We start from the raw sequence: 27,526 nt of genomic DNA, 5'->3' as shown, positions 1-27,526 counted from the left end.
GCAGGTCATTTCTGCAAGTTAACAATAGTCACCCCACTGTTGCCAAGACAACAACTTTCTTGCTATATTTAGCGCCTTGTCAGACAAAATGTTGGGTATTGGCCGAAATCGGAACCGGTGGGTCAGGCTTTTCAAAAGATTGGTAATCAGCGATCAGCCAGAAAACTGGAATCGATACATCTCTAAAGAAAATCAAAGCATTTATGTTTGCCATCTCTTCTTCCCTCCTAGATGTCATGGCGTCCGACCTACCGAAGCTCCAAGTTTCGAAATGTTTATGGCAAAGTAGCGAACCGGGAGCATTGCTTTGACGGCATCCCCATCACCAAGAACGTCCACGACAACCACTTCTGTGCCGTCAACGCCAAGTTTCTGGCAGTCGTCACGGAAAGTGCCGGCGGTGGCGCTTTCATCGTAATTCCCTTGTCCCAGGTAACAGACGCACTTATTATTAGTCAATCGTTTGCCAGCAAAGACCGGGTTGCCTTCCTTGGGTTCCTTGGATTGTCACCTTTATTGAACCTGCTTTTGTTAGACTGTGAAACTGAACATTTTCGCCTATTTACTGGCAGCGCATGGAGCTGTTTCCACACACAAGAACTGCAGATCGGATCTACTTTCGCAGTCACACTGAAGATGTGGAGTCAGTGTTTCAGCAGGCTTGTGTTGCCAGTCCAACCACATAAAGGCATAGCTGTGCTGCTCATAAACTGGAGAAAAGGACTTTGTTGAACTGCTAAGTGTTTTCTTCTTATAAGAAAACAGAATAATGCAGGTTTTAATTGTGAAAGGCTTGTCATTTCAGATATAAAAACTTGAAATCACACACTGAAGAAAAAATATTCTATTTAACAGTTATTGTGTGGGTTTGATGTGGATTTCAGAACCAATGAAAAGGTATAGCAATCAAATGGAGAATCTTAATAAGGTAACAAGGGAGTACACTTGCTGGTGTATTATTTTATGCAATATAGGAGGACTTTTAGCAGCCCTTTACTTCTGTGCAGAGGGCAGAAAAGCTCTTATCAGACACAAGAAACGATGCTTGCTGTTTGAAAACGCCTCATTGGCAAAGGTTACACGCATCCGAAATGGCAACAAGTCTGCTTTAAAGTCAACAATTTGAGTCTTTTTTGGTTCCTTTTTAAATCTGGAGGCTCATTTTGCTGCTCTAAATCACCTTCTTACCTTCTTGCTATCTCTATGACATGTGGTGCATGAAAAGATGTCACGTTGTTGGATGCCGCTTCACACCATCTTGTACTACTAATTGTTCTCACAATATCTTCTTAGGACTTGCAAATTTAATTCTCTAACCATAGAAGAAAATTGTTGTAAAACTGCTGCTCATTTGCCGTGAAGGCATTTGAGGGAAGCCAATCTCCATTTTGTCTGTCTGAACTGCTTCAGTCGGATTAAACAGGGCAAGGCCGCAGTGCAGAAAATAGTTCGAGGCCTCCAGTTAATCATCCTGCCGTTGTCTTAGTTTATGAGACTCGTTTTGTCTGGAGCTGTTAAATCTGAAGGGGCTGTGAGCAGCACACACTCTGCAGCATCTTGTTGACTTGAGAGATGCTGCTTCCTACTGTCTAGACTCCGATGCGACTCTGGGCCGACCGAGAAACAAATTTACGGGTTAGACGAATTAGAGTTGTGGCTGCCGATGGTATAAACCCTCGGGCCTGTTGCGCCGAATCAGACGAGGGGACTCATCGTGAGACGGGCACAATAGCTGGGCATGACAAACATAAAGACTTTGATTGTTGGTAACTTTTAATTGGATTTGATGACGGTTAAAAACACATCTGGGCTTCACAGCATCAATTATGTTGTTTAATGAATCAAAGATAATGAGTCAAACAGCTGATGGAACAGCCATAAAATCTCAAGTATTAAATATGTGGACCTCTGAGTCGCCTTATGCAGACTTTATATTCTTATATGACCTTATAAGGGGATTAATACCTCATCGGGTTGCAAACAAAGTGTATAAAAACTTGCTCATATTTCTCTTACATTTATTTCCACAGCTTTGAAAATGGCAAATAGATACACTTGGTTTTAGTGCCGTTCTCTCTTTATTTGCACCCCATTCAATATGTCTAACAATATTTAGAACAATTTAAGATTACTAACATCTCTGGTTATTAACAATATTAATAAATTGGCTTATTAAATTATTAAGGTTGGATAAAGCCAACCCTAACTTCAAATAGTTCTACTGAGAAGGGGGAAATCCCCCCGTATGCAAGTAATCCATGCATCTCAGAAAACAAGTGGATTATAAACTACAAATCTAGCAGCCACTGGGTCTTGAAGAAGAAATATGATCTTAGACATATGACCAAATCAAAGTATCTACATTAAAATAGTTGGAAGAAAACCTGTGGAGTGACAAGAGGATAATAAAGAACCAGGTGTTTGTGTATGTCAAAACAAAAAAGAAGCTAAACAATCTTTAAATATAAGCTGAACTTTAGTAGAGATTCTGTATAATAGATAACGCTATATCCATATTGTGACAGCTTCGTTTGATTATTTTTGTCCCCCCTCGTTTGCAAAATTCATTTTTGTCACTCCACAGTCGGGCACTTGGTCAGCATGAGGTAACCGAGCTGATCTGAGGCGGGTTTGGCTCACGGTGAGGCTCAAGCCCATCTGACATATTTCAGTGACAGTTGGCGAGACGGCCATATGTTCATCCACAGTCGGCGCCGTCAGGGAAGGAACTGCCGCTGACACCACCTGGGCCACAGAGCGGAGCAGACGAGGACACACAAGGTCACGACGGAGACGGACTGGGATGTTTGTGTGACGCTTTTACACCAGTTTAAACGTACTTACTGTGTACTCTCATTTGGGCTTCCTGTGTCAACTATTTAGGTTTGGTTTTTTTTCTGAGAACTGCGGCATATAGAAACTGATTCCAACAAAAAAAGAAGAAGGAATTGGAAGAAATCAAAGCATGCGTCTCTAAAAGTCATTGATTCATAGTTTGAAGAGAAAAGTGTGCTGCATGTATTGATGTCTGATTATACGTTTACTTACCAATAAAAGTGGCTGTTTTCAGGTTTGACTGTTTTAGTGAAAAGAAAAAGAAAATGTGCTGCACATAACCCTCCAGTCAGAACCAGTCGAGGTGAAAGTGGGTGATTTGTGTCGCCAGCAGGCTGATTGGTGTGACACTGATATTAATCCTGCTCGCCCTGGAGAATCTAAAGTGACCTAATCTCCTGCTTTGTTCTTTTCAATGGCTGCCAGGCGAGAGGCAGAAGGCATTTATCATCGTCATTTTTGGTTCTGTGATGTTTTAATTGGTAATTATTTCAAATGTAGTAGACTAAAAACTAATTAGGGCAGATGCTCTACCAGCGTGGTCCCTACAGCCCTGCCTAAAGGAAAGTTAAAAAAGCAAATTCTGTTTTGGTTGATTTTCTTTAAGCAGCTGTAAAATGCGATTATATTTAGTTTGAGTAAATTCCAGACAAACTGACGTGGGATACGACACTCAAATTGTTCCTTTTTCACAGAAATGTAAATTCATCTATATTTGCAAGCAATGATAATCGTTTCCATTTTTTTATGTCTGAAATGTTTCTACGGTGTAAACAAGGTTCTCTGCTGCACAGTGAAACACGTGACATGATCCCTCTGCCGTCAGAGTGAAGTGGAGCAGACATGTATGAAACATCACCAGCAGAAAGGTCTGTTGAAATTGAATCATGAACAGATGATTTAAAGCACAAAGATGCAGTAACTCAATAAACATGACTCGGTGCTTTTAGTTTTAGCTGATTTAAATGCAGCGGGGCGTAAAGGGGGCACACAATCTCATGAGTGCAGGAGAGCCTCATGGGAAATGTATTTTTAAGACATCCAGTCTCCCAATACTAGCGTGGGCTTTGTTATGCTGTGTTCACAGTGGTCTTCCACATTAGCAAAGAGTTAAATCAATGAAAGTTGTAAACAGGCGCGTCACTGGGGGGGATCATGTGTGACACAGCAGCCTGAGGAAGTGAACTGAAGAGCCCTGATGTCTAACAAAGGGTTGTGTGGTTTCCTGGTCAGTAGTTAAATAAAATCCCCCTTCTCAACAAAGTCACAATTTCCCAAAGGCCTAATGAAGGGGACGGCTGTCTTTGATTTGCTTTGGTTAAATACAGCATGATTACAGACACGGAGCCCTCCGATACTGTTTGTTTGTGGGACACTTATTTCTTTGCTGTTAATTAAAGACGGGTGCTGAGACAACTGGCAAAACTTTTTTCTTTTTCCTTTCTCTCTTTCGCAGAGTTGCGTACGCACAAAGTATCCACGGTACTCGAAGGCGGCTGATGTTGTGCCGCCTGAAAGCGCATAATAAAAATTTGAGTAACTCAACAAGCTGAGATAAATATTGTTTTTCAAGACATGATTTCTTTTTCTCCTTTCATAGATGTTTGATTTTTGATCAAACATCAGGCTGCATCAGGTAATTGGTGCATCAGTGATTTGCAGTCTTGCTCTTTGTGTTTGCCTATCCTGTGAAATCTCCCCTCAACATACTGCAAGTTGGTGATTATTTGCGATCTAATGCTTTTGCAGGTCTATCCACAACTCATCCAAAAAATTTTTAATTCCCTATTTGTACTTGTCAATACAATGATGTTTATAATCCTTGGTTTCGTCGATGTAAAACACTTTTTACGACATCCAGCCTTGTGATTTTGCCGCTCTTTCTTCATATTTTGATTGAACAAAAACTCTTCCTCCTGAAGCAAACCTGCCACCATGTTGGGGAAATGAGTGCAAAACACTTTCTTAAAGCATGTTTCGTCTCCTGAACTGTATATTTTCGTTCACACACAATTCAATACTAACTGTAGTGTTACAATAACAGAGGAGACCTGCAGTTTGTTGAGGTCATGCATGTAAACACGCTGTATTTCACAAATTTATACCGTCATGCAGCTCAAACGGAAATCTCTAAGGAAATAAAAAGCAGGTCAGTGGACTGGAGTGACATGAAACATTCATAACAACATAATGGTTCCTGATAGGTGTCTGTCACTGGGTGCTATGAGCCAGTGCCCCTCTGTGGACTCACCAGGTCATTGCAGTAACTCTAACCTGCCTCAGGCGTCCCACTCAGAAACCATGTCTGCTTTGTGTTCAAGAATTATTGAACAACATCACTCAGTTATTTTTATATGATTTATGTGTTTCAATCAGTAAAATGTATGTTCATACACCTGTTTTCTTTTGGGGAAAATTTTGACTTCCATTTCCCTTTTATTGTGTACAACCCAGAAATCTTTGTACTGGCTCATATTTTGGATTCATTTCCCATGCATGCTGTTTGTTTTAGTGTCAGTGCTCATCTGGATTTTTCTTTTCAGGCTGGCCGTCTGGACTCTCATTACCCGAAGGTGTGTGGCCACCAGGGCAACGTGCTGGATATCAAGTGGAATCCGTTTTTTGAGAACATCATAGCCTCCTGCTCTGAAGACACCTCAGTGAGTGACACACAACCTCTGTGTTGTTTTGTAAATTTATGATTTTATTTCTGTCTGAGAACAGAAAGTGACATGGTCAGGCCTCATAGGGCTAAAAATTGTCTAACGTCAGCTTCTGTTTGGGTATTTGACTCCAGGAGCTGTGCTTCAAATGATAAGTGGTCAGATTTGAAATTTAACACAAAGTTAGATCTTGCTTTAAAACTCCATTTGTCTTTAACTTCCTCCTTACACCACAACTATAAAACCCTCATGGGAGTTTTTCCAACCTGTGTATCCACATGTTACTCTTCGTCCCTAAGCTCGGCAAAGCCGTAGTCGCGCTGTGTTCTGCGTAGTACTTTCATTTGTTGAATTATAATCTGATCTGATCCTCAGGCCCTTCCAGTAATCCTCTCTAATCCCGAAGCAGTGGGCTACATTGATAGCTCGTGCAATTTTTTATCAGACGGATCTTCAGCAATATGATTTGAATTCGTTTTGAGGTCATAGTTATACTATGGATGTAACAAAAACATCCATGTGGATGTTTTTGTTTTGTTTGTACCACTTTATTAGGTACATGTTGCTAATATCTGAAGTTATGACTTCAAATTTCACGATTAAGATTTAACAGAAGTATCCCCCTCCTCCCCCAAACAAAGTACAGTAATTTTATGCTTTTTTATTTTTTGTCCCAGGTTAGAGTATGGGAGATCCCAGAAGGCGGTCTGAGGCGCAACATGACGGAGGCGGTCCTGGAGCTGTACGGTCACAGCAGACGAGTGGGTCTGATCGAGTGGCATCCAACCAGCACCGGCATCCTCTTCAGCGCCGGCTACGACTACAAGGTGCGCAAACCGCCACGTCTCGGGTTGGTGCCCAGTTTCTAATGGATTTCCCCAAAATAAAATAAAATAAAAACTCTTCCTGGTGTCTCAGATCCTCATCTGGAACCTGGAGACAGGAGAGCCGGTGAAAATGATCGACTGCCACACTGACGTCATCTTGAGTATGTCCTTTAATACAGACGGCAGCCTGCTGGCCACAAGCTGCAAAGACAAGAAGCTGCGCGTCATCGAGCCACGCTCTGGGAGAGTCCTGCAGGTTTTCTACATTAACTAATTATTAGGACTAACTGCAACTGGTTCTGTTTGTGTTCTTCCAAAGTATAGGATCCTTCATATTTTTCAGATGTTTTGTTTTTTTGTAAACTCTTTCTCTGCTGCCTAGTGGGAAAAAGTAACACATCATTTCAGTTTGTTAAAGAAGTTAAAATCAATACATGCACATATTGCTCCTCTACGTAAAGCATTTTTATTTGGATGGATGGATCACTATCCATTGCGAGTGCTTTATTATAGCCGCAAATATGGGAGACAAGCAGAAAAAGAAAAAACTTTAATTATTAAATGGAGCCATTGTGGATCCATTTTACTCCATTTGAGAAATGTGCTCCTTCCTTCCTGGGCATCATCATTTTGAGTGGCCTGGAACAGACCCGGTTCTTTTCCTGTGCTATCAAATTAAACTGCATCAACAATGGCTCTGATAAGACCTGTGTGCCTCCTGCCTTCTGCCTTCTCCATCAAATTTGGGCAACATAGGCAGAAAGGAGCGCAAAATAATTTCCTAAATTTCTGATTTCAGCTAGAAAACATTAATATTATCTATAGTTGTGTTTTACTTTATTCTTTTTATGTCCACATCATTGCAATATTTGCATTTAAAAGGATCTCATACTCATACTGAAGCTCCACTGTGTCATTGTGTGCAGCAAGCCAGTTACAAGAACCACCGCGTGAACCGAGTGGTCTTCCTAGGGAACATGAAGCGGCTGCTCACCACCGGCGTTTCTCGCTGGAACACCAGGCAGATTGCTTTCTGGGATCAGGTCAGGCGGTGCCTCTGTGTAGCCTTTCTTCATGATGCCAGGCGTGGCAGGATGCGTTTAACTCTCTCCGTTTTTGTCCTCTCAGGAAGATTTGTCCATGCCTATTGTGGAGGAGGACATAGATGGCCTCTCAGGACTGTTGTTCCCCTTCTACGACACGGACACACACATGCTGTACCTGGCAGGCAAGGTCAGAACCTCTTCCAACTTGTCACGTGAGTCGCACGTCGTCGTTTGTGAAAATTGGAGACTTAATGTGTTTGTTTTTTGCAGGGCGATGGCAACATCCGTTACTTTGAAATCACCACAGAGAAACCGTACATCCAGTATCTGATGGAGTTCCGTTCCCCAGCTCCACAGAAAGGACTGGGTAAGTCAGAGCTTGATCCGACATCTACGGCAAAGGAAATTCATCTTAATTAACAATGTTGAGACATGAAAGAAGTGCATAATTGGCAATGTAAAGAGCTCTGGCAGCTTATCCTGAGATGTCATATGACAGATGGATTTATGCATCCTGCTGATGATATTCTGCCATGCTTCATGCCGTCAAGCTAACGGTATCACTGTGTTGGTCTGGTCTCCTGTGCAGGTGTGATGCCAAAGCACGGGCTGGATGTGGCGGCCTGCGAGGTGTACCGCTTCTACAAACTTGTCACCCTCAAGGGTTTGATCGAACCCATTTCTATGATTGTGCCAAGAAGAGTGAGTGTGTTCTTCCACCACAATCAGATGTGCAGAAGTACAATACAAACATGCTGCAGCCCAGAGGATTTAATGTCTTTTGATAGGTTTTGATGACTTTTTGATAACGTTGTTAGGTGGGATTGAAAAATTTGTTGCCACGTACTTCACAAACACAAATCTGAAAAGTGTGGAAGCTCTCTTTACTCTGAGGCTAAATACAAATCCAGTGCAACTAATTGTGTTCAGAAGTCACCTGTTTAGTAAGCAGAGGCCAGCCTTCAGTGACTTAATCTGTGAATGCATCAGACATCACATAGACCAAATGACAAAGCAAGACGGGCCAAGGAGAGAGTTGTGAAGAAGTTTACAGCAGGGTAAGGTTTGAAAAAATATTTTAGAAACGCATCAAGAGCTACGATGCGACATCGTAGCTCAAATCATGTCCACGCGTTTTACTGAGACCTAAAATATAAGTGAGACTCTGTGGGAAGACTTAAAAATTGATGTTCACAGATACCCTCCCTCTTACACCAGAGTTCAGCCATTTCAAAAATAAGAATGAATCAACAATTCAGTCAAAAGTTGAAAGATGAAAAAATAAGAGGGTTCTGCAAAAGAACAGACTCAGGAATCCACACAAACGCCACACTTTTCAGATTTACATTTTTATATATAGGTCTCACATCCCTTAAGGTATTGTTAAGTAAAATTGGAGTGTAATTTCTCAGCACTCACAGCACCAGTATCACACAGTTCTTGTTTGTAAGAAATACCTGTTAATTAAATTTAATTAAATTATTCACAAATGTCACCTATTTATATAGATCTTTAATTAGATTTATAGAGAGGCTTTTCTTAGCTTCTTGCTAAAACTTTACCAGATTAAATATACCAAAACCAATCAATCAATCACATTTTATTTTTATAGCACATTTCAGCAGCAAGACATTTAAAGTGCTTTACATCATAACAAGCACAAAAACACAAAGTCATGCAATATAGAAACAACAGTCAAAGCATTACAATTAAATAGTTTCTTCATGATGACCAACTGCTTTGACTTTTTCCAGTCTGGTTTTCGTGCTCACCACAGCACGGAGACTGCCCTCGTAAAAGTATTCAATGATATTCATATAAATACGGACTGTGTGAGAACCACAGTGCTGGTTCTGTTGGACCTCAGTGCAGCTTTTGACACTGTCGACCATGACATATTACTGAATCGACTGGAGAGTTGGGTTGGACTCTCCGGTTCGGTGCTCGACTGGTTTGAATCCTACATAAAGAACAGGGATTTCTTTGTTTCAATTGGAAACTTCTCATCAAAGAGGTCAAAGGTCACATGTGGGGTACCCCAAGGTTCAATCCTAGGACCCCTCTTATTCAATATTTATATTCTCCCACTAGCTCAGGTTATAACAGAAAATAATATTAGCTACCACAACTATGCAGATGACACACAGCTCTACGTTACGAAGTCAGCAGGTGACCTTTGACTCCATCCAATCACTGAATAAATGTTTAGAACAGATAAATGTGTGGATGTGCCAAAACTTTCTCCAGCTGAACAGAAACAAAACTGAAGTCATTATTTTCGAATCTAAAGAGGAACGATCTAGAGTCAATGCACAGCTACAGTTATTACAACTAAAAACTAGCGATCAGGCCCCAAACCTGGGAGTAGTGATGGACTCGGACTTGAACCTTGCGAGCCACATAAATACAAATACAAAGTCAGCCTTCTATCACCTGAAGAACATCTCCAGGATTAGAGGACTAATGTCTCAGCCAGATCTAGAGAAACTCATTCATGCGTTTGTCTTTAGTCGCATTGATTATTGTAACAGCGTTTTCACAAGTCTGTCCAACAAATCAATGAAACAGCTGCAACTGATCCAGAACGCTGCTGCTCCTGTTCTCACTAGAACCAGGAAGATAGATCACATAACACCAGTTTTAAAGTCCCTCCACTGGCTCCCTGTAGCTCAAAGAATAGATTTTAAAATACTGTTGTTAGTTTACAAATCACTGAACGGTTTAGCACCACAATACATCAAAGATCTGCTGTTGTTGTATCAACCTTCCAGACCTCTCAGGTCTTCTGATTCTGGTCTGCTCTGCATCCCCAGAACCAGAACCAAGAGAGGAGAAGCAGCTTTCAGCATCTATGCACCAAATTTGGAACAAACTTCCAGAAAACTGTAAAACAGCAGAAACCCTGACTTCCTTTAAATCTCAACTAAAAACACACCTGTTTAGAATTGTTTTTGAAACGTAATATTATATGATGCATGACTTTGTGTTTTTGTGTTTATGGTGTAAAGCATACAACTATTTGCGGCAACAAATGCTTAGCAAATAAGATGCGCAGAGCAGAAGCTAAATCGTCTGAAAATGTGTGTGTCAACAGTCAGACACGTACCAGGAGGACATTTATCCAATGACAGCCGGGACCGAACCTGCCTTGTCCGCCAGCGAGTGGCTAAGTGGGATTGATAGAGGTAAACAAAACACTTCGCTGCTTCACAACTCCAACAAGCAAAAGAGTCCTAAAGACAAGAGATCCATCATTTTAATTTGATTCAGGATTTGCCTGATAATACTACGGCTCTCCTCATCATGCGTCCACTCTAGACACACCGTCTTCTTGCATCAGCACACCAATTGCATGGAGGACTAAATTACTCAAAACCAGGAGCATTGCAGCTTCAGTTTTTTGGCTGCATAGGCACCGACTTCTGCTGAGACATCCCTCATGAGAGACAAAGCAGAAAGGTTTGTCTCTCAGAGAGACGGACAAGAAAAGCGACTCTTACGGCTCGCACACCGGCAGGAAGACTGTTTCACTCGCCGACGTGTATATATATATATATATATATATATATATATATATATATATATATATATATATATATATATATATATATATAGATATAGATATATATATATATATCTATATATATATATATATATATATATTGATATATATATATATATAGATATAGATATATATATCTATATATATATATAGATATATATATATATTGATATATATATATATATATATAATATATATATATATATATAATATATCAATATATATATATATCTATATATATATATATATATATATAAATCGTCGGCGAGTGAACAGTCGGCGAGTGAACAGTCTTCCTGCCGGTGTGCGAGCCGTAAGAGTCGCTTTTCTTGTCCGTCTCTCTGAGAGACAAACCTTTCTGCTTTGTCTCTCATGAGGGATGTCTCAGCAGAAGTCGGTGCCTATGCAGCCAAAAAACTGAAGCTGATTAAGCTTTCTTCAAGTACCCAAGCGTTTTTGTTTCATCAGCTGTTTAGTAAAGTGAAACTGATTTTTTTTCCAAGTGTGCATACTGGTTTATTAACAGAAATTAGAAGAATTAAATGCAAGGAAAAAAAAAACACCAGTATTGATGAAATATTGCACATATTGTACATAAAGAATGCACTCACTACCTCACTCTTTGTGTTTTGTTGTCTTGGATTCATCTTACAAAATGTTCTTAGAGAGTGTATTTTTAGACTAAATTCAACGCAGGTTGATTGTAGCATCACAGAGGCCAGCCAGAAAGTTAAGCTTGGCCACAAGTTCACTGTACTAGCAAGGTGAGGCAGGTTTACTGAAATGGTACCATTTTTCAAAGCATTTTTAAATGAAAGACTACTTTATTCTCTTAGACTCTAATCCAGTCTGTACTCCTCAACCACCTCCACTTCTTCTCCCAGGTTGGAAATGGGATTTAACCGAACCTTGTTTCACCTGAAATCTACTCTCATCTCCTTTGTTCTTCCTGAGTACCTCTGTCGATGATAAGACTCTGCTTTGTACTGGAAACTGAAGGTGTATACAGAATAAAGGAGTGGTGAGTGTACAGTGCCCTGTGGTGCTCCAGTGATGCTGGCCATTGGATCAGACACGCCTAATCTGTCAGTCTCTCAAACTGCAGTCTGTAGGTTTGTCTGGTAAAAACAATTGGAAATCAAAATGATGTTGATTCATGACCACCTGACAACGAAAATACGTCGTACGTATAAAACAAGAATGACGCATAGCGTAAAAGCGTAGAAAACGAACCCGCAGTCCCACTAAAAGAGAAACTTTGTTGAAGAGGAACATAGAAACTCAATGCTGCCTCCTCTAAATCTAAAAAGTATTTACATCCAAGACCGTTCGAGTTTACATCTGGCCGTTTGACAAACAGGAAACCATTGCAGCGATTCCAGGCCTGGAAGATTCTTCTTTAAAACCTCCGGGCTTTCACACGTTTAACCCTTGACCTTTGCTTCTGACAGACCCAGTGCTGATGTCCCTGAAGGACGGTTACCACAGACCAAACCAGTTAGTTTTTAAAGCCCCGGTGAAGGAGAAGAAGAGTGTGGTGGTGAACGGGATTGACCTGCTGGAGAATGTCCCACCTAGGACCGAGAATGAGGTTTGTGGATCTGCACACATTAAGACCCCCGAAACCCTTTGTTTGTTTGTTTTTTTTGTCTGTTTTGTTTTGTTTTTTTAGTGCGTGAGAGGGTGTTTTTTGTTTTAACTCAGTTATAAAGGTTCTGAAATATTGTCGGTTGCATGAGAGGTTTGCACTAGAGTTTTGTGCACATCTAAAAAAACATATTTCCAGAATTGGGGTGGGGGACATTGCTGTAGCACTCGTCTCACTTAGATGTGTCATTTGGTTGAGTTTGTTTTTCTTTTTTTTTTTACGCAGCTCCTACGGATGTTTTTCCGGCAGCAGGATGAGCTGCGGCGGCTGAAGGAGGAGCTGACCACGAAGGATGTACGAATACGCCAGTTGGAGCTGGAGCTCAACAACCTGAAAAACGTTAGCCCCAAAGACGTCTGACCTCCGAGCCTCGTGGACTGGCAAAGCTGCTTCCTTTGCTCCCCGATTCTGACCTCCAAATAGCCTCCGAGTCCCACCACGTTGCTTTTTTTTGTTTGTTTTTTAAAGAACTTTCCTGCATAGAGTACAAATAAACTGTTGGACAACGTCTTAACCGATGCAATTACTGGATTCTTATAGTAGTATTTATTGTCATTATGATGCAGAACAGGCAGTTCAGGGATTTCCAGTTTAAAATGTGATCAATTGGGGGGCGGGGAATATATAATACACTTCCTGTTTCCCAGCTGTTCACTCAGTTGTTTGTTTTTAACTTCGGCACATAAACATTTGTGCTACTGCCCCCGACCTTTTCTTTGCCCTGTTAGAAATGCAAAAAAAAAAAAAAAAAAAAAAAAAACCTTCACCTATCCTGTGTTTCTGACCAAATCTCCCTCTTTCTCACTTTCTGTTAAACCAAAACAGGATGATAGAAAGACTCCTACCCATCCTCCATCAGCCCCTGCAGTTTGCAGTAAGCTGTAGCATTATCCCAGAATAACAGAGGTGAAGTAGTTTCACACTTGTCAAGTGGAGAAGTATCTTGCAGACATGGATTGTGTTGTTGGTCCCCTCCCTCCCCCCAAAAAAGCTGCTTATCCTGTAACTGCTTTCTATCACCTGCTGGTATAAAATGACTTTTCGACAATGACTCACAGCGCCACAAATCCCGTCTTTTCCCGAGAAAAGTGGATACTTAACTTAGGTTTTTGACTCTGTGTTCAAATAGTGCAAAAGTAGAGAACGCAGATGGTAGACATGTGTAACTTCTCACATTGAGGCTGCTTTTCAGTTTTGAAGACTTGAGGGTGGCGAACATTTGCTTCTATTTATTTGACCCATTTTAACTTTTTTAGCTGACAACCTGCCTACTTATTAACCCATTTTGTTTTGTATAACATGGCAAAAGTAACGGTTTTGATGCTCTCTGGATAGTGCTGTATGTATGTGACTGAACCGATGCCAAATCTGTGTGGAGCAGCTAATTATACGACTGTAACTGCGGATGCATTTGCTTTTAGTTGTCATTTTGCTTTAGTCACCTGTTTCTAATTCACATGAAACAGCAAACCTTGGCTGCACTGCAGTTTAAGTGCCTCTATTTAATGCTTTAGATGGCCCTAAATTACACTTGATTAGCAGTGTTTTAACAGCTGGGTTTTCTATGCAGGCTAAATTCCTGCCAACCTTTTGTTGTCTTTGATTCTTCTTCCTGTAAAGCAAAGAAAAAGAAAGAATCCACCAGAGAAAAGAGAAGAAAGAATAACAGGTAGGTTTGGAGTTGAGGATCACATGCTTTGCTCCTCATGTCCTTGCAGAAATGTAAAGTTCAAATCTCTAGGAGGAATCGTGAAGAAGTTTAATAGTGTCATGTGGTGCATGTGTGTTTGCAGGTTTTGAAAGTCGGCTCAATATGGTAGACAACAGAAGGGGAGGCGGGAAGTACTGAGTAGGTGGCCGAATGGTGTTTTTGCTTTGATGATCTTGTCAAATGCTTCGAACTTGAATTTTTAACAAATCAATTAAATGTGTTTGCATTATACCGCACCTCAGATCTTGTAGACGAAAAACTCATCCTTCTGATCATGAGCTCGAGTCTGCTCCATCTAACTGCTCGATCAAAAACTTCCTACACGAGGGACAGGTTTGATTCGATTTTTTTCCCCCCTTCAATTTGACATTCTAATGTAGCAGGTTAAAAATGACTGGGTTGAATTGTAGGATTTTACGGTGGCAGCATAAAAATTATTTTCATTTCATCATTCTAAAAATGACTCAACACACAAAACACCAAAGATTATATGTTTGCCTTAAGATGAAGCTCATTGTTGTGGGGGAATTTTATTCCCTCTCTTTATACAAAAGCCCAATTTTTTTTTTTGGGACTTTTGCCCTGAAATTTGAATCCAGATAAATTTCGTCCACAGAAAAGTTCAGTTCCGGCTGGCACCCTGAGAAAGTGGCTGCAAACTAATCCAAAATCATGCTTCCTCCACCTCCGTGCTTACTAGCTGGTGTAAGGCGTTTGTGCTGAAACTCCATACTTTGTTTCTCATTGTTACTGCTGAACATATTTCCTTTGATCTCAGGTTGATCTCAGGTTTCCTTGCTTTCAGACTGCAAAGTCTGAGTCGCTGCTCCTGGGATTTTGCAGCTTTTCTAAACATTTTTGTCAGAGTAAACTGGTACATCCCCTTCTCTGGAGACTGGAAAATGCCTGAAGTGTTTCCCACAAATGAGTATTTTTTTCTGACTCAAGTGAAGTGGTGAATTTCACAGCCTTTTGCAATTACTCTAATACGCTTTCCAGCTGATGGGCAGCAAAAATTGCTTTTCTGAAGTTGTTGCTGGGCATCACAGCACTGTGCCGACATGCACAACTCTGAAAGACCCTTCCTTTATAGAACTGATTTAATGTGCTTTTATCAGCAGTACGTAGCTACTGTTACTCCTATTTAATACATATTGAGAGAGTGCGTGCTGCTGCGTTTGTCATTTTGAGAACATAAGAAAAATACCGGGAACAATTTTTTTTTTTTACGCATTTCTTAGAATTTGATTCTAAAAGCAATAAAATTTATATTTTCATGACCACACTACAAGAACCACAGCCAAACTTGACTTTCAAGAAAGAAAGAAGCACAATGTTTCAAACAGTTTATATAAAAAGGATTTATTGAAGTGAATGGGAGCGAAAAAGAGAAACAAAATTTGAATGATGACACTGGATTTATCAGAGTGAGACATTTCTGAGGTGGACCAAATCGATTGTTGCAATTTACGAGAGCAAAGTCCAATTGTTTACACTTTGAAATAACATATTTAAATGCGTATACACTGCAGTTGTAACTTCCAATTAACACCAATTACTTCTCTACACTAACACCACCAGCTCAAACATGGTCACCTTCATGTGGCCCCCCCAAAAAACAACAAAAAATAAAGAGAATGAAAATAAAAACATGAGGGGAAATTAAAACAACCAATAAGTTCTGATGGCAAACATCGTCTTCTCATGGAAGGATTATGCATATAAAGTTCAAATCCAAGAAATTTCACACTGCGCATTTTAGATAAAGCAGCATACATATTTAATATTTTATTACAATTCATAGTTTCACCTCAGTTGTCTGTTCAATGTCTGCCGTCATCAAAGAGAATACAAAAAAATAGATTTGGTCATTATTTACAAGAACACGTAATTTCCGAACTATCAAAGCTGAGGGTTTCAGGAGGAGGAGCGGCTTTGACAAAGGCAGACATGTTGGTGCCATAATTTGTTTTTCTTTTTTTTTTTTTTTTCCTTTTACAAAAAAAAGCCCTGCCAGGGTCACACTGTGCACGTTCAGACAAAAAGGTTCACACCAGGACAGCAGAGAGTATTGGCTTATCGGTGACACTACAAATACATAACTTACATCATAAAAGAAAAAAAAGTATGATGCAAAACAATACATTTAAGACAAGGAAATGACAGCCATACATGAAATCCAGTAGTTGACTTTAAAATGTATAATACATGCACTCTTTTTTTTTTTTTTTATCATTATTTTTGTTTTCAAAGGGGAAGCCTTTTAAAATGCATAAGTTATCTGAAACCTGTCTAACATAAACAGTGAGAAAACAAAACAATTTTCTTTTCAAAAAAGATTTTTTTTAATCTCTGCTATTGTTTCATTTTACAAAACAGGAGTCCACAAAGCGGGTAAAAGTGGACTGTTGAGACGGGAACATGGGATTATTAGAGGTGCAGGAAGCCGTCCTGTCAACCTGACTGGCCAATAATCAAAAATTAAAAAGAAAAGAAATCAACAAAAGAAACACTCCTACTGCAATATAAAACTGGGAGGAGGGGCAGGGGGTATTTTGTAGGGACGTGACCAGGAGAAACAAGTTTAAAACAGTTCACAACTCGGCTTACGCGGGACTCTCAGTCGTCTTCGTCTTCCTCCCCTTCTTCATCCAGGTTCCGTTTTCTCTTTTGACCTCGCTCTTCTTCTGGAAAACAAGAGCGAAATTAAGCTTCCTATTGAAAATCAGGTGATTTTTTTCTTCAAATTTAGCGCATATTTCATTATTATTGATCCATTTGATGAATATGGCGCAGGTCGGGCTAAATTAAAGCAGGTTTAGCCCAACTCAGTAACTATTTAACAACCTCAAGTTAACTGCAGCTCCCCCTTATGTCTTTTTGCACTTGCTACTGGGCAAGATGAAACTTAAGCGACATGGAAGTAAGTCTCTGATGGGGTTATATTTTAGATTTTTATTTTTAGTGGTTCTATCTTTGGTCCAGTTACACTAGCAAAAACAAGGATGCCAAGATTCGGTTTAGCTCCAAATCTCCACTTCTGCTGATGTTCGGGTCATGGCCCCGTGACGTAACTTTTGTCAGTGAGAGAGGTTTTTTTTCAAATCAATCAGTTGGAAAAAACTAGGGGGGAAAAGGCATAAACTACGGCGTGTTAAGAGTAGAATTATTTTCACAACTCCGTCCTTTTTTAGTTTGCACAACCCATCCAGAGAAGAAATGCTGTGAGTGCTAATTGTAGTGCAACATATAAACAGAATAAATCAGATTGAAAGGGGGGGAAAGTTCAGGTGTATCAACCAACTCCATTTGTACTTGCCTTCTTCATCTTCATCGTCGACCTCTTTGTCATTCAAGTCTTCCTCTTCTTCCTCCTTCATTCAAAGAAAAGTTTGGGGAAAATAAGCTGTGATTTGAAAAAAAAAATACATATACATACATAATCTAATAAAAAAAAAAATCACCCACCTCCCCACTCAGGTCCTCTTCCTCCTCTTCTTCATTTTCCTCTTCCTCATCCTCTCCTTCTTCATCTTCCTCGTCTCCAGGCGGGGCATCCTCATCATACTCTTCCTCATCTACATGTTGGTAAAAGCAAATGTTTAAAAGTCAAAATCGACAACTTAAATGGTGCTAAAAAACAAAAAAAAGAAGAAGAAGCTATCGTCTTGAGCTGCCTTACACCTACCATCTTCATCTTCGTCTTCATCGTCTAAGCCCTCGGCGTAGACCTCGGCATCAGAGTCGGGGGCCTCTTTGTCTTCTTTGTCGTAGCCGTCTAGGTACGTGAGCTGCGGTAAGAGCTTGAACACGTTGTCTCTGTACTCGTTCAGATTTGTTACTTCACAGTTGAACAGATCGAGGCTTTTCAGGGAGCCCAATTCTTTCTGCCAAGAGAGAACAAAACGGTTCAATGAACACTTTAGAGAGACGCGTTTTCTCCACGGACGTGTTTACAGCGAAGCTATTTACAGGGCGCACAGAGTTGGAAAGCTAAAAATCCTCCTGCAATGTTTGTGGTTTAAAGGTTTTAAATGAAGAACGATACGTCTCTGCCCCTCCCGCACCTGTTGCTACCTACTACAGATCAGCCAAATGAGAAAAGTTGAAGTCAGCTACTTTATGTGAACTACAAAAGGTCATAACCTTTTTTCCCTTATGTGGACTCAGACTAAATCAGACTAAATCCTTTCCATATAATGGCAATTATTACTAAAATACTTTTATTTAGCAAATGATAGAAAAAATTTCGATTTATTATTTTTTTGACAGAATTCATTACTTAAAATACAAATATTTACATACATTAAATTACTGTGCTGTTCAGGACAGAGCAGGTATGAACTTTGGACTGCTGTGTTGCTGAAATGTGTTACACAAATGAACTTTTATGGCTTGTGCACTTTGCAAAAAACCATCCCAAGAAAAGAAATAATCATGTCTAAATATCTGGTCTCCAATATTTTGTTGCGTGATGTTATTGTTTTGAAGGTTTATATGTTGTTTTGTTTTTTTATTATTTACCATTTTTAACCATAAAATGAATTCTCACACAAGGATATGTGATTAGAGTCTCCCAACAGCCTGTGTCCAGAACAATGGGAAGAATAAATATGTGTTGGTTTTACTCACCAATGGTTCTATTGTGCTAAGATCTTTTATCTTGTTCCCGCTGAGATTCAGATGCGTGAGGTTCGGACATTTATCCGCCAGAACTTCTAACCCTCCTGAGATCCGGTTGTCGCTGAGTTCAAGCTGGTGAAACGGTCAAAACCATTAAAACCGATAGGGTCTGAAGTTTTGCGCTCGTTCCAGGTTACAAAGATCTTACCTTTTTGAGTTTCTTTAGCTTCGGCAGGTGAGCAACTGTTGTCAGACCGACATTGATTGTGCTTAGAAATTCCAGCTCCTCAAACTCATCCGTCAGACCCTCGATCTTGCCTTCGTTTGAGCGACAGTTGTCCAGCACAAGCTCTTTGACCTGCAGAGCAATGCATCTGGTTAGTGTTTATTATGAAACTTACAAATGCACATGTGAAAAGATCATATGCAGTGGGCAAAATATGTCAAGACTGGATCAAACTAAAAATGGGCAAATGTGCTTGTGTCATTTATTTTTTTTTTTTTTGGTTTTTGTTTTACAGGGCAGGTCACTCATTTTAAATGTCAGCCACCCACCCTGGGCCTGCGTAGCCCCCACCCGGCACCTTTCATATCGAGCCAGAACATATTGAAACAACATATTTAAATAATTGTGGACCTAACATTTATTGGGCCATAAGAAGCAAATCAGGTGATTTTTGGAATTTGTGGTTTTGTTATTAGGGCTTAAATTAAAGCTTTGTTTAAAAAAAAAAAACTTTTATCTTGAACCTAAATTTCAAAGTTCAAAGTTCAGCAATTATTTTCTTGGGGTGCTTCATTGTGCATTTATATATATATATATATATATATATATATATATATATATATATATATATATATGTATTTTTTTATTTATTTATTTTTTTTACGTAATGCACAGTACACTAAAACTCAATGATAGACGTTTCTGACGCAATTCAACCTTCCCCCACATAGAGAGCTCAGGTTCAGCTCTGTCATAAAGATGATAAAATACCATCGCGGCCCTTGAAAGGAAAGATAAACATGGGGTGTGGCCGTGTTCGGCGGAGGACGGAATGAAAGTAGAGCCAGTTTCTTTTTTTTTTTTTTTTTATTTTACACTTTCGATTTTACTTTAGTTGACCTCACGACGTTTAACGGAGGATTGCGGTCACAGGTGTGCTATTATCTGACACTCCATTTGGACCTTGAACGTGTCTCTGCCCATCAACAACAGTCAGCGGTCAGAATGCATCTCGCCGCTCGAAATATCGCGATGTCTTGGGTCTTCTTTCTTTACGTAAATAATAGCACATTTCGATCTATTTTTAAAGACAAGCCGATCAAAAGTACGCCTGTGCCTGTTTGTGAAGTGGTTGACTGAGCAGTAGAGCAGCGGGAGACGTGCGTGTTTGGTTTCCGAGCGGCGCAGATGTACATTTTGAGAAAAGAAAGCGGTGGGAGCCCAGCAGACCTACGAGTCGTGTACAGGGTCATTTGTGAGTAGGAGGGGCCGCTAAAGCCGATTAGATATCCGCCAGGCAAACATTTCATTGTTGCTTCACCTAAAGCGTTGTCGGTCGGGACTAATGGCGAGTGTAGACCTCTAATAAGATGAAGGTATGATAAACCGTTCGTGGTTCGTGTCCAAAGGACGGGGTTTCGGTGTGTTTCCAAATGCCTTTGTTTCGGAGGAAAATGGCGGCTTGTCCTAGTTCTGAAAAACTGGAGCAACAACAACAACGCGGCCGGAGCCGTGGCTTTTTTCGAGTTAGTTGACTGGTTATCCCTACAAAGAAAACAAAAGTCCCCCCACCCCCCAAGGTGGTTCACACCGAGCCCGGCGAGTGTATGGTTCCTCCCGGCTTGTGTTCGCCCAGCCCGGCGGTTGTTGACGGTCCGTACCGAAAGCGCGTTTTTTCGGCCATCTGTACGAACCATGGAGGCTTTGGGGGGTGGGATGCTGTATGCTCTGCAGCCTCCCTCCCCCCCATCACAAGCTGCTTAACGTTTCAATGCACTCCATGCCAAAATAACCCATTTCACCTGGACGGGTTCAGGTACAGTTTCTGGTCTTTATGCATCGTTTGATAATCTCATGACTTCCAGTATGCGCATCCGCAACCCGCCAAGTGCACTACTTGAAATATTCAGGCGGACGAGTTCACCGGCGAGACCCGCAGAAAACAGTCGGCGGATGGGAACGAGGCTGGCTGCTGGAGAAGAAACGGGGTTCGCAGACGAAAAGTTACAAAAATGGCTCCTCGTTGCTCGCCGTGTTTCTAAAAAACACTGAGCCGCATCCTGAAAATGTTGGAGCGGCGCAGAAAGTTGGAAGCCGAGGAACCTGTCGAGCGCAAACACGAAGCCGAGAGCAACAATGTGACCCCGCGGTCTCCATCATCCTTTAACTTGGAGGAAACTTTGCATCCCCCTCCCCACGCCAAGACATCACACGAAATATTCTCCATTAGGCAGCGTGAAAACACCGCGGGGGGAGATGCGAGGCCAACTCACGTCCGACGGAGTGCGGTTCCGCAGCTCCAGGTGAATTCTTTTCTTCATGTCCATCCTGGATCGGCGCTCGGACGATGCGATACACACTTTTAATAATTACTGCAAATGCAACTACCACCTCGGGAGCAGACTGCTGCTGTTCATTCAAACTTGATCCGCTCGGTGGGCGGCAGCACGTTTCGGGATTGTCGTCACCGCCGTCCAATGGGAAGAGGCGATCAGAGAGGGACGGGATTTACAGACGCGCGGCCCAATGAGGCCGCGCTTATACAACTGGGTGGGGTTTTGTTGTGAAGTTAGGTTGTTGGTTAACCAAAGTTTACATAGATTTACATTAACGATGCTGGAAATGTGTGTGGATACATATATGTACATACATATATAAGTGCTTTTTTATTATTTAGAGAGCAGCCTCAGTGGAAAACAAAACTATGTCTTCAAAACAGTGGATATTAAAATAAAATATTTTAAAACAAAAAACTTGTATTCAAATTTTTAGTAAGTTAGTAAAGAAATAATTCTGAAACGATGCAAAAAAATTAAGGTAAAATATTACGCGAGTATTAAACATGATTTAAAGCCCACATTTGTGTATTGAAACGTCCTTATTTATTGGATTGATGTCATCCAGCTTTAAATGTGTTTTTATTAACTGTAACCGTACAATCATAACTAATAAAGGCTCAAAAACAACAATGTGTGTGTGTGATTAATTTGTAACACGTTTCACTTATTTATATAAGTTACTAAAATACATTTGCTTTTTTAGTAAGATTTTAAATTATTGTCAGAAAGAGCGACAAAAAGTTGGAAAAATAGATTGATAGATAATTCAGGAGACATAAGTGCAGGTTATTCCTTGCAGGGGTTTAAAACAAACTTTAGGGTAAGTATTTTTTGAGTAAATTCCATATTCCCACACAATAGTATTAATATATTTCCACATTTTTTATCAGACGGCAAAGAGAAAAAAAAGTTTAGAATAATTAGATAAAACTACAATTAAATTTAAAAAAAGCACTTTGTTAAAATTCGAGCTTCCATTGGAGGAGATGGACAGATTTTTTTTATTTATAGAAAATAAATTTCTCCACTTCTGGTTACAAATGAACAAAAATAAAGCCACGTTGATGCAGTGCAGTGTTTCTCCACCAGAGGGCAGCAGGGAGCTCGGCCTGCTGCCAGGGATCACAGGCCATCACCTACTGAACGCCCTTTTCTTCCTGCAGCATCGTGTGAGCACTGCAAGAAAACAATTCAGCTGTTTGTTCTGAACTATTCCCATTTACCTTTTATCTGACACCCAGGATGCACATTAATCCTGTCTTTAGTGACAGGTTCTGAGCCTTTCTTGCAGTATTTATGTTATAAAGTGCTAATTTACTGATTGTTATACTATTTTTGACATGCTGCAATGTATTTATCGGCTTCCAGAAACCATCATTAAGACTTAAGAGTTAATTTGGAACTGAACTACAATTAATTTGGGCAAACCATAACTTCCCATTCAAGGTTTTGGCCTGGATGTTTGAAAAACGTTGAGCCCTGGAAGGAAGAGCAGCATCGCAGCTGTCGCCTTCGCCCTCCATGTTGCGTCTGATCAGTCTGACGCCGTAGCTTTTCACTGTAAATCATAATATTGTGACCGACGTGTCATAACTGTTTCCACATGAACTCCCTGCTCCTCTTCTCTGTTGCTCAGGAAGAACCAGAGCAGCACACGTGCGTTGTTTGAAAATGTCTAACGAGCATTCAGCAGTGTAAAAGTAAAGTAAACCACATATTGTAACACTTACCCATCAGCTGTGTAGTGTTAGATATAGCAGATAAGATGTAATTCGTCAATTTTATGAGAATAAAATGGCTCGTCCTTGTGGGTTTCGGAAGGTCTGATATGTAGCAGACACTGGGGGACAGGTGGGGAACATCCTGGACGGGTGGCCATGGCAACACAGTCACACCTGAGGACAATTTGGAGTAACCAAACATGCAAACTAAATGCCAAAAAAAAAAAAACCCTCCAAGGAGAAGATTCTGGGACCATCGTCCTTCAAGGCAGCAATGCTTAAAGCTGCTTCAATATGCAGCCCATTCATGGATTGCAGCTAAATTTCAATCTCATGAAAAGTACATTCATACACAGTACAGTGAATGCTTGTTCCTTTAGCTTGAGTTACTGCATCAGTGCGCCGTACGCCGGCAAACGTCGTCGTGTGGTACTGCGGAAGAGGGCCGGAGGAAGTCCAAAGAAGAAGGCAAATGCTACATTAGTCTACCTAAATGTTTGTCTTTTGAAAAGCTGTGTAATGTCAGCGCTATTGTTATATTGGTCAAGCTTTTGTTTGATCATTAGTTTGCCCTATATTGACTAATATTGAATAACTTCAAGGTGATATTAAATTAAGATATAATTGATGAACATGTGATTTTCCAAGTTGCTTGGAAAAATCGTCATGCCAATCGCAGAAAGGTCAAATTCTAATACGGTAAATTGAAGGTTTTCTGTAGTTTTTTTTTTAGCTAAGCTGCATGCAATTACATGGGAAGAATGCAGACAAAATGAACAACAAAACACCAGGCGTCTAGGAAAAATGTGGAACCGTTTGCAATTACATAAATATTCACCTCCAGCTATCATTTCATGTTCACCTATTCAGACAGTTTCTCTGTACGTCTTCACAAGCAACAGGCGTTTTTTTTGTCATTTCGCCTGCATATACAGCGAAGCAAAATGGATCGTTCCTCACACAGAGGATCCGGATTGATATTCATCCGCCAGGTTAGTAGAGCAACACCTCAAAGTGTTGCTTGGTTCTTGTGAATTGAGAAGAATTCAACCAACTACACAAGATTTGGGGGGGAAAAAACAAACAAAAAACAACAGAGGTTCCTGTCACGGTCCAGGCATCCTGCTTGGATGTAATCAAATCAAGGCCTGAACAAAAGTTCTGTAAAACTCCACATTATTTTTTTTCTCCCTTCTTCTTATTTTTTCCCCCCAATTAATTTTCTTTTCAGTTATTTTCAAAATTATTTTAAAGGGGGGTGGGGGGGAAGGAGCTGAGATGTTGAACCTTTACCAGATTATTCAAGCTTCCTCGTGGGCCTCTTTGATTCAGCTCAGAAAGCCTTAATACAATCAGTCGCATCTGTGCTACTGCAGAGCTGGTTTCGTCGCCAGCAGCAGTGGAATCAGATGAACAAATAAAAGCTCTGCTTTCTATCAAATCTCACCGTGAAACTGGCAGAAGAGTTTACAAGATAACACTGGAATTGTAGGCAACAATGAACATATTTTTACTCAGTAGTGACGTGATGAAAACTGAAAATAATGCAGCTCCCCGCACAACATGCTTGTAATGCAACCGACTCACCACCAGAGGACGACATTTACCAAAAGGTGAAGTTGGAGAGGGGGGGAAAAACCCAACAAATATTCTCAAGTTAATTCCTTAATTGTATCAGCAGGAGACGTTAACAGCAAAATCCATTTAGCAAATATATAATAAATTTTCTCCTGTTTGCCTTCTAGGAGTAGTTCAGCAGGCTTTCTTCTCAACACGTCTAAGCATTAAATATATTTCTCTGCTTTTTCTTTCCACCTTCTTCTTCTCCTCCGGTATAGAGCGTGCACACAGCAGATGTTGCATTGAATGGCACAATGCACCCTGGTTGTTACAAAATCTTCCCCCAGCAGCTGCCTGCAGATTCGACAAGATCACAAAGTCGGAAAGTTTTCTTCTTCTGCAGCTCAGAAAAAAAGAATTCTGTGACTTTGCCCTTTAGGCACTGAGTTCAGGCAGGTGTGTTTGATGACGCAGGTAGGACTCAGACATGTGGCTGAGTAGCTGTCATTGGTCTTCGACAGTCAAAAGAGGAAATACTGTAAAGTACTTTTGCTGCCGTCTTTCATCGGTTTGGCGGGTACATGAAGGTCAGGCCCCTCAGAAACATCACTGGCAATGATATTTCCCGGTGAAAGTTTTTGATTTCGAAGTTCTGAACTCTGCGGAGGTGCCTGGTCAGCATGGTTTTTGGGCTTCCTTCACTTCTGCTTTGTTAAATTGATCTTCAGGTTCCTGACATACTCTCACCTCCCCCCTTCTTAAATATATAAACCAGCTAAACTCTGCATTTAACACTCCTCCTTCTCTTTGGGTTCTGTTCCTCCTGATGATTCTTTAGACCTTTGGATTTGAAGAGGATAATCAGAGTTAGCTGTTAGGCGACTGAAGTTTAAAAAAAATTTTGTTTTGACACCCAGACTGATGTCTGTAACTCCTCCGTCTGGTCAGGGCTGCAAATCAACCCCATCGATGTCCCTGATGTGTTTTCATTTGACAGCTTTTCTCCTTTCAAGAGGCCTGACGGTTCCCGTCGAAGCCACGGCGGAGTGCAGGAGCTCTGGCTGTGTTTTGGGAACACGCAGAGCCTCTCGCCTCACGGGGAACATCTCGGGTCAGAGCTGTCTTTCATAAGACAGTCGGCATCTTGTACCTGCTGCAAAATTAAATCTCCCCCCCGTGTGTGAGAACAGTGAAAGCAGGAGCAAAATGAGCGCTCGGGTCCGGCAGAGTCGGCAGGCATCCATTATTGATGTTAATTGATGCTGGCAGTTTGGAGACAGTACCTTGTAATGCAACACCCATCGAGAACAAGAGGATGACAAACACGTCCAGTGTGCATGCTAAAGAGGCTGCTAGTGAGACTCGTCCTTGTGGCAGAAACCTTCGCCGGAGAGAATGGTCGCCACTCTCTTTGACTGAAATTTATGTCACTGCTGCCTGCACATGTATATGTGTGTTTACATCTGTCTGAACTTGAAGTGTTTTACATTTTTGTTGTTGAAAGAAGTGATGTAGTCCCACCCACCCCCCCCACACCCCCTCGTCTCCCAGACACACATTTTATCACAAGCCAAGAGGGGGTGAATGACATGAACAGGAAAAAAAAAACAAAAAAAAAACAAAGAAGGTCACATGCATCTTGATGATGGCATTGCACTCAACATCGTGCCGCAATTAAATTTTAATGAGGCCTCTCCATTCTGCACCAGCCGAAGCAGTCAGATGTTGGCGTGCACGCTCCCCGGCTCTTCATCCGCTTCCTCCTTTGCTCACAGCTTTCTACAAAGCTTTCTTCCCCTCTGATGTGCATTTTTAAAACAAACCGCATGAAAAATGAAATCCTTCTGCCGCCGTACCGCCTCCTTTAAACGTAACCCAAGCCCAGAAAGGCCTTTTGGAGAGGATGGTTGGGTTTTCTTCTGCTTTCGGATCAGAGGGCCTTAAATTGCGTAATCTGGAATGTTGTACTTCCATTTTGTCTACGTTGATTAAGCAAACAGTTCCTTCATTGTTTGTTTCATGTTCTAATTTTGCCCCTGATGATCTCACACTGATCTCATCAAGCCAGAAGAAAGCTTTCTTGAATGTGCCTTTAAAGTATATGAATTGCGATTTTGCAGGTTAGAAGGACACTTTTGAGAACCACAGAGACAAAATTGTGTCTCTGTGAGACCTTGCAGGGAAACGGTGGGACTTTAGAAGCCAGTCTATTTGGAGAGTGGTTTATATCTAAGACAAAAAAATAACTCTTTAAACAGTTATAGACATTTTGAAATGATAAGATCAAAGTACAATACTTTGAACAATTGCATAGCAGTCGTTTAAAGATTCATAAATAGTGTTGCCATGAACTACTAAAACAGTTTTGGAAATATTCTTTACTCTTCCAGAGTTTAAATAAACCAGCAGGAGCAAAGCTAAGCTAATCGCAGAGCCTGCTCTGTAGAAAATACAGAAACCCTTTTGACTTTTTTCTTCTCCTTTTTAGCCATTTCGTTTTGATGAGCCAACACAACACATCTGTTGTGCTGTGTCTCAGTCATTCCCATGTGGACTAGCTGCCTTGTTCAGACAAATACAGCCAAACATCCACTCCGCTCTCCAGAAGACATAATATTTGATTCTGGACCGCTTTGGTGATCGGAGGACTTTTTTGGGTTGACTCAGTGACTGCAAGGTGCCCACGTCTTTCAGCCGCAGGATTCGGGCCTGATCCTCGGCTCTCCGTGTTCTGTTTTCATCAAACATGGCGGCATGCTTCCTTT

The 27,526-nt window shown here is 40.8% G+C and overlaps 2 protein-coding genes across 5 annotated transcripts in view; one reads left to right on the top strand and one right to left on the bottom strand.

Moving 5' to 3' along the window:
* coro2ba (coronin, actin binding protein, 2Ba) overlaps window positions 1-13,985 on the top strand; it is a 32,604-nt gene extending 18,619 nt beyond the window's left edge. For both annotated transcript variants that reach the window (XM_055044906.1, XM_055044907.1), the window contains exons 2-12: window positions 232-432; window positions 5,379-5,495; window positions 6,176-6,325; window positions 6,417-6,581; window positions 7,252-7,368; window positions 7,454-7,558; window positions 7,642-7,738; window positions 7,961-8,073; window positions 10,466-10,556; window positions 12,385-12,524; window positions 12,807-13,985. In XM_055044906.1, coding sequence (XP_054900881.1) covers window positions 232-432; window positions 5,379-5,495; window positions 6,176-6,325; window positions 6,417-6,581; window positions 7,252-7,368; window positions 7,454-7,558; window positions 7,642-7,738; window positions 7,961-8,073; window positions 10,466-10,556; window positions 12,385-12,524; window positions 12,807-12,941 — 1,431 coding nt within the window. In that variant the 3' untranslated portion in view covers window positions 12,942-13,985. The remainder of the gene's footprint in view (window positions 1-231; window positions 433-5,378; window positions 5,496-6,175; window positions 6,326-6,416; window positions 6,582-7,251; window positions 7,369-7,453; window positions 7,559-7,641; window positions 7,739-7,960; window positions 8,074-10,465; window positions 10,557-12,384; window positions 12,525-12,806) is intronic.
* Window positions 13,986-15,638: 1,653 nt separating this feature from the next.
* Window positions 15,639-21,568, bottom strand: anp32a (acidic (leucine-rich) nuclear phosphoprotein 32 family, member A). Of its 3 annotated transcripts, XM_055044911.1 has the most exons (8): window positions 21,415-21,568; window positions 19,124-19,273; window positions 18,925-19,047; window positions 17,981-18,179; window positions 17,761-17,870; window positions 17,612-17,666; window positions 16,968-16,979; window positions 15,639-16,102 (listed from the first exon to the last, which is right to left on the bottom strand). In XM_055044911.1, exons 1-8 carry the CDS (start codon window positions 21,466-21,468, stop codon window positions 15,891-15,893), a joined length of 915 nt encoding a protein of 304 aa, XP_054900886.1. In that variant the 5' UTR covers window positions 21,469-21,568; the 3' UTR covers window positions 15,639-15,890. The 3 variants fall into 3 exon arrangements, with proteins under 3 accessions (XP_054900886.1, XP_054900884.1, XP_054900885.1); XM_055044909.1 differs by having other exon boundaries at window positions 15,639-16,979; XM_055044910.1 differs by having other exon boundaries at window positions 15,639-16,976.
* Between the last annotated feature and the right edge of the window lie 5,958 nt (window positions 21,569-27,526).

This window comes from Poeciliopsis prolifica, unplaced genomic scaffold (assembly GCF_027474105.1).
Source record: "Poeciliopsis prolifica strain line A6 unplaced genomic scaffold, Auburn_PproV2 SCAFFOLD021, whole genome shotgun sequence".
Classification (NCBI taxonomy): domain Eukaryota; kingdom Metazoa; phylum Chordata; class Actinopteri; order Cyprinodontiformes; family Poeciliidae; genus Poeciliopsis; species Poeciliopsis prolifica.
Note: the sequence above shows the minus strand (reverse complement) of the source record. Positions and strands in the feature narration are given on the sequence as shown.

Bases quoted from the DNA above. Each gene is read 5' to 3' on its own strand.
- anp32a (XM_055044911.1), bottom strand. From the start codon at position 21,468: ATGGACATGAAGAAAAGAATTCACCTGGAGCTGCGGAACCGCACTCCG. The intron at 19,048-19,123 runs GTAAGATCTTTG...CCGTTTCACCAG, and splicing joins AGCTAAAGAAACTCAAAAAG to CTTGAACTCAGCGACAACCG. The intron at 18,180-18,924 runs GTGAGTAAAACC...CTCTCTTGGCAG, and splicing joins TTAGCACAATAGAACCATTG to AAAGAATTGGGCTCCCTGAA.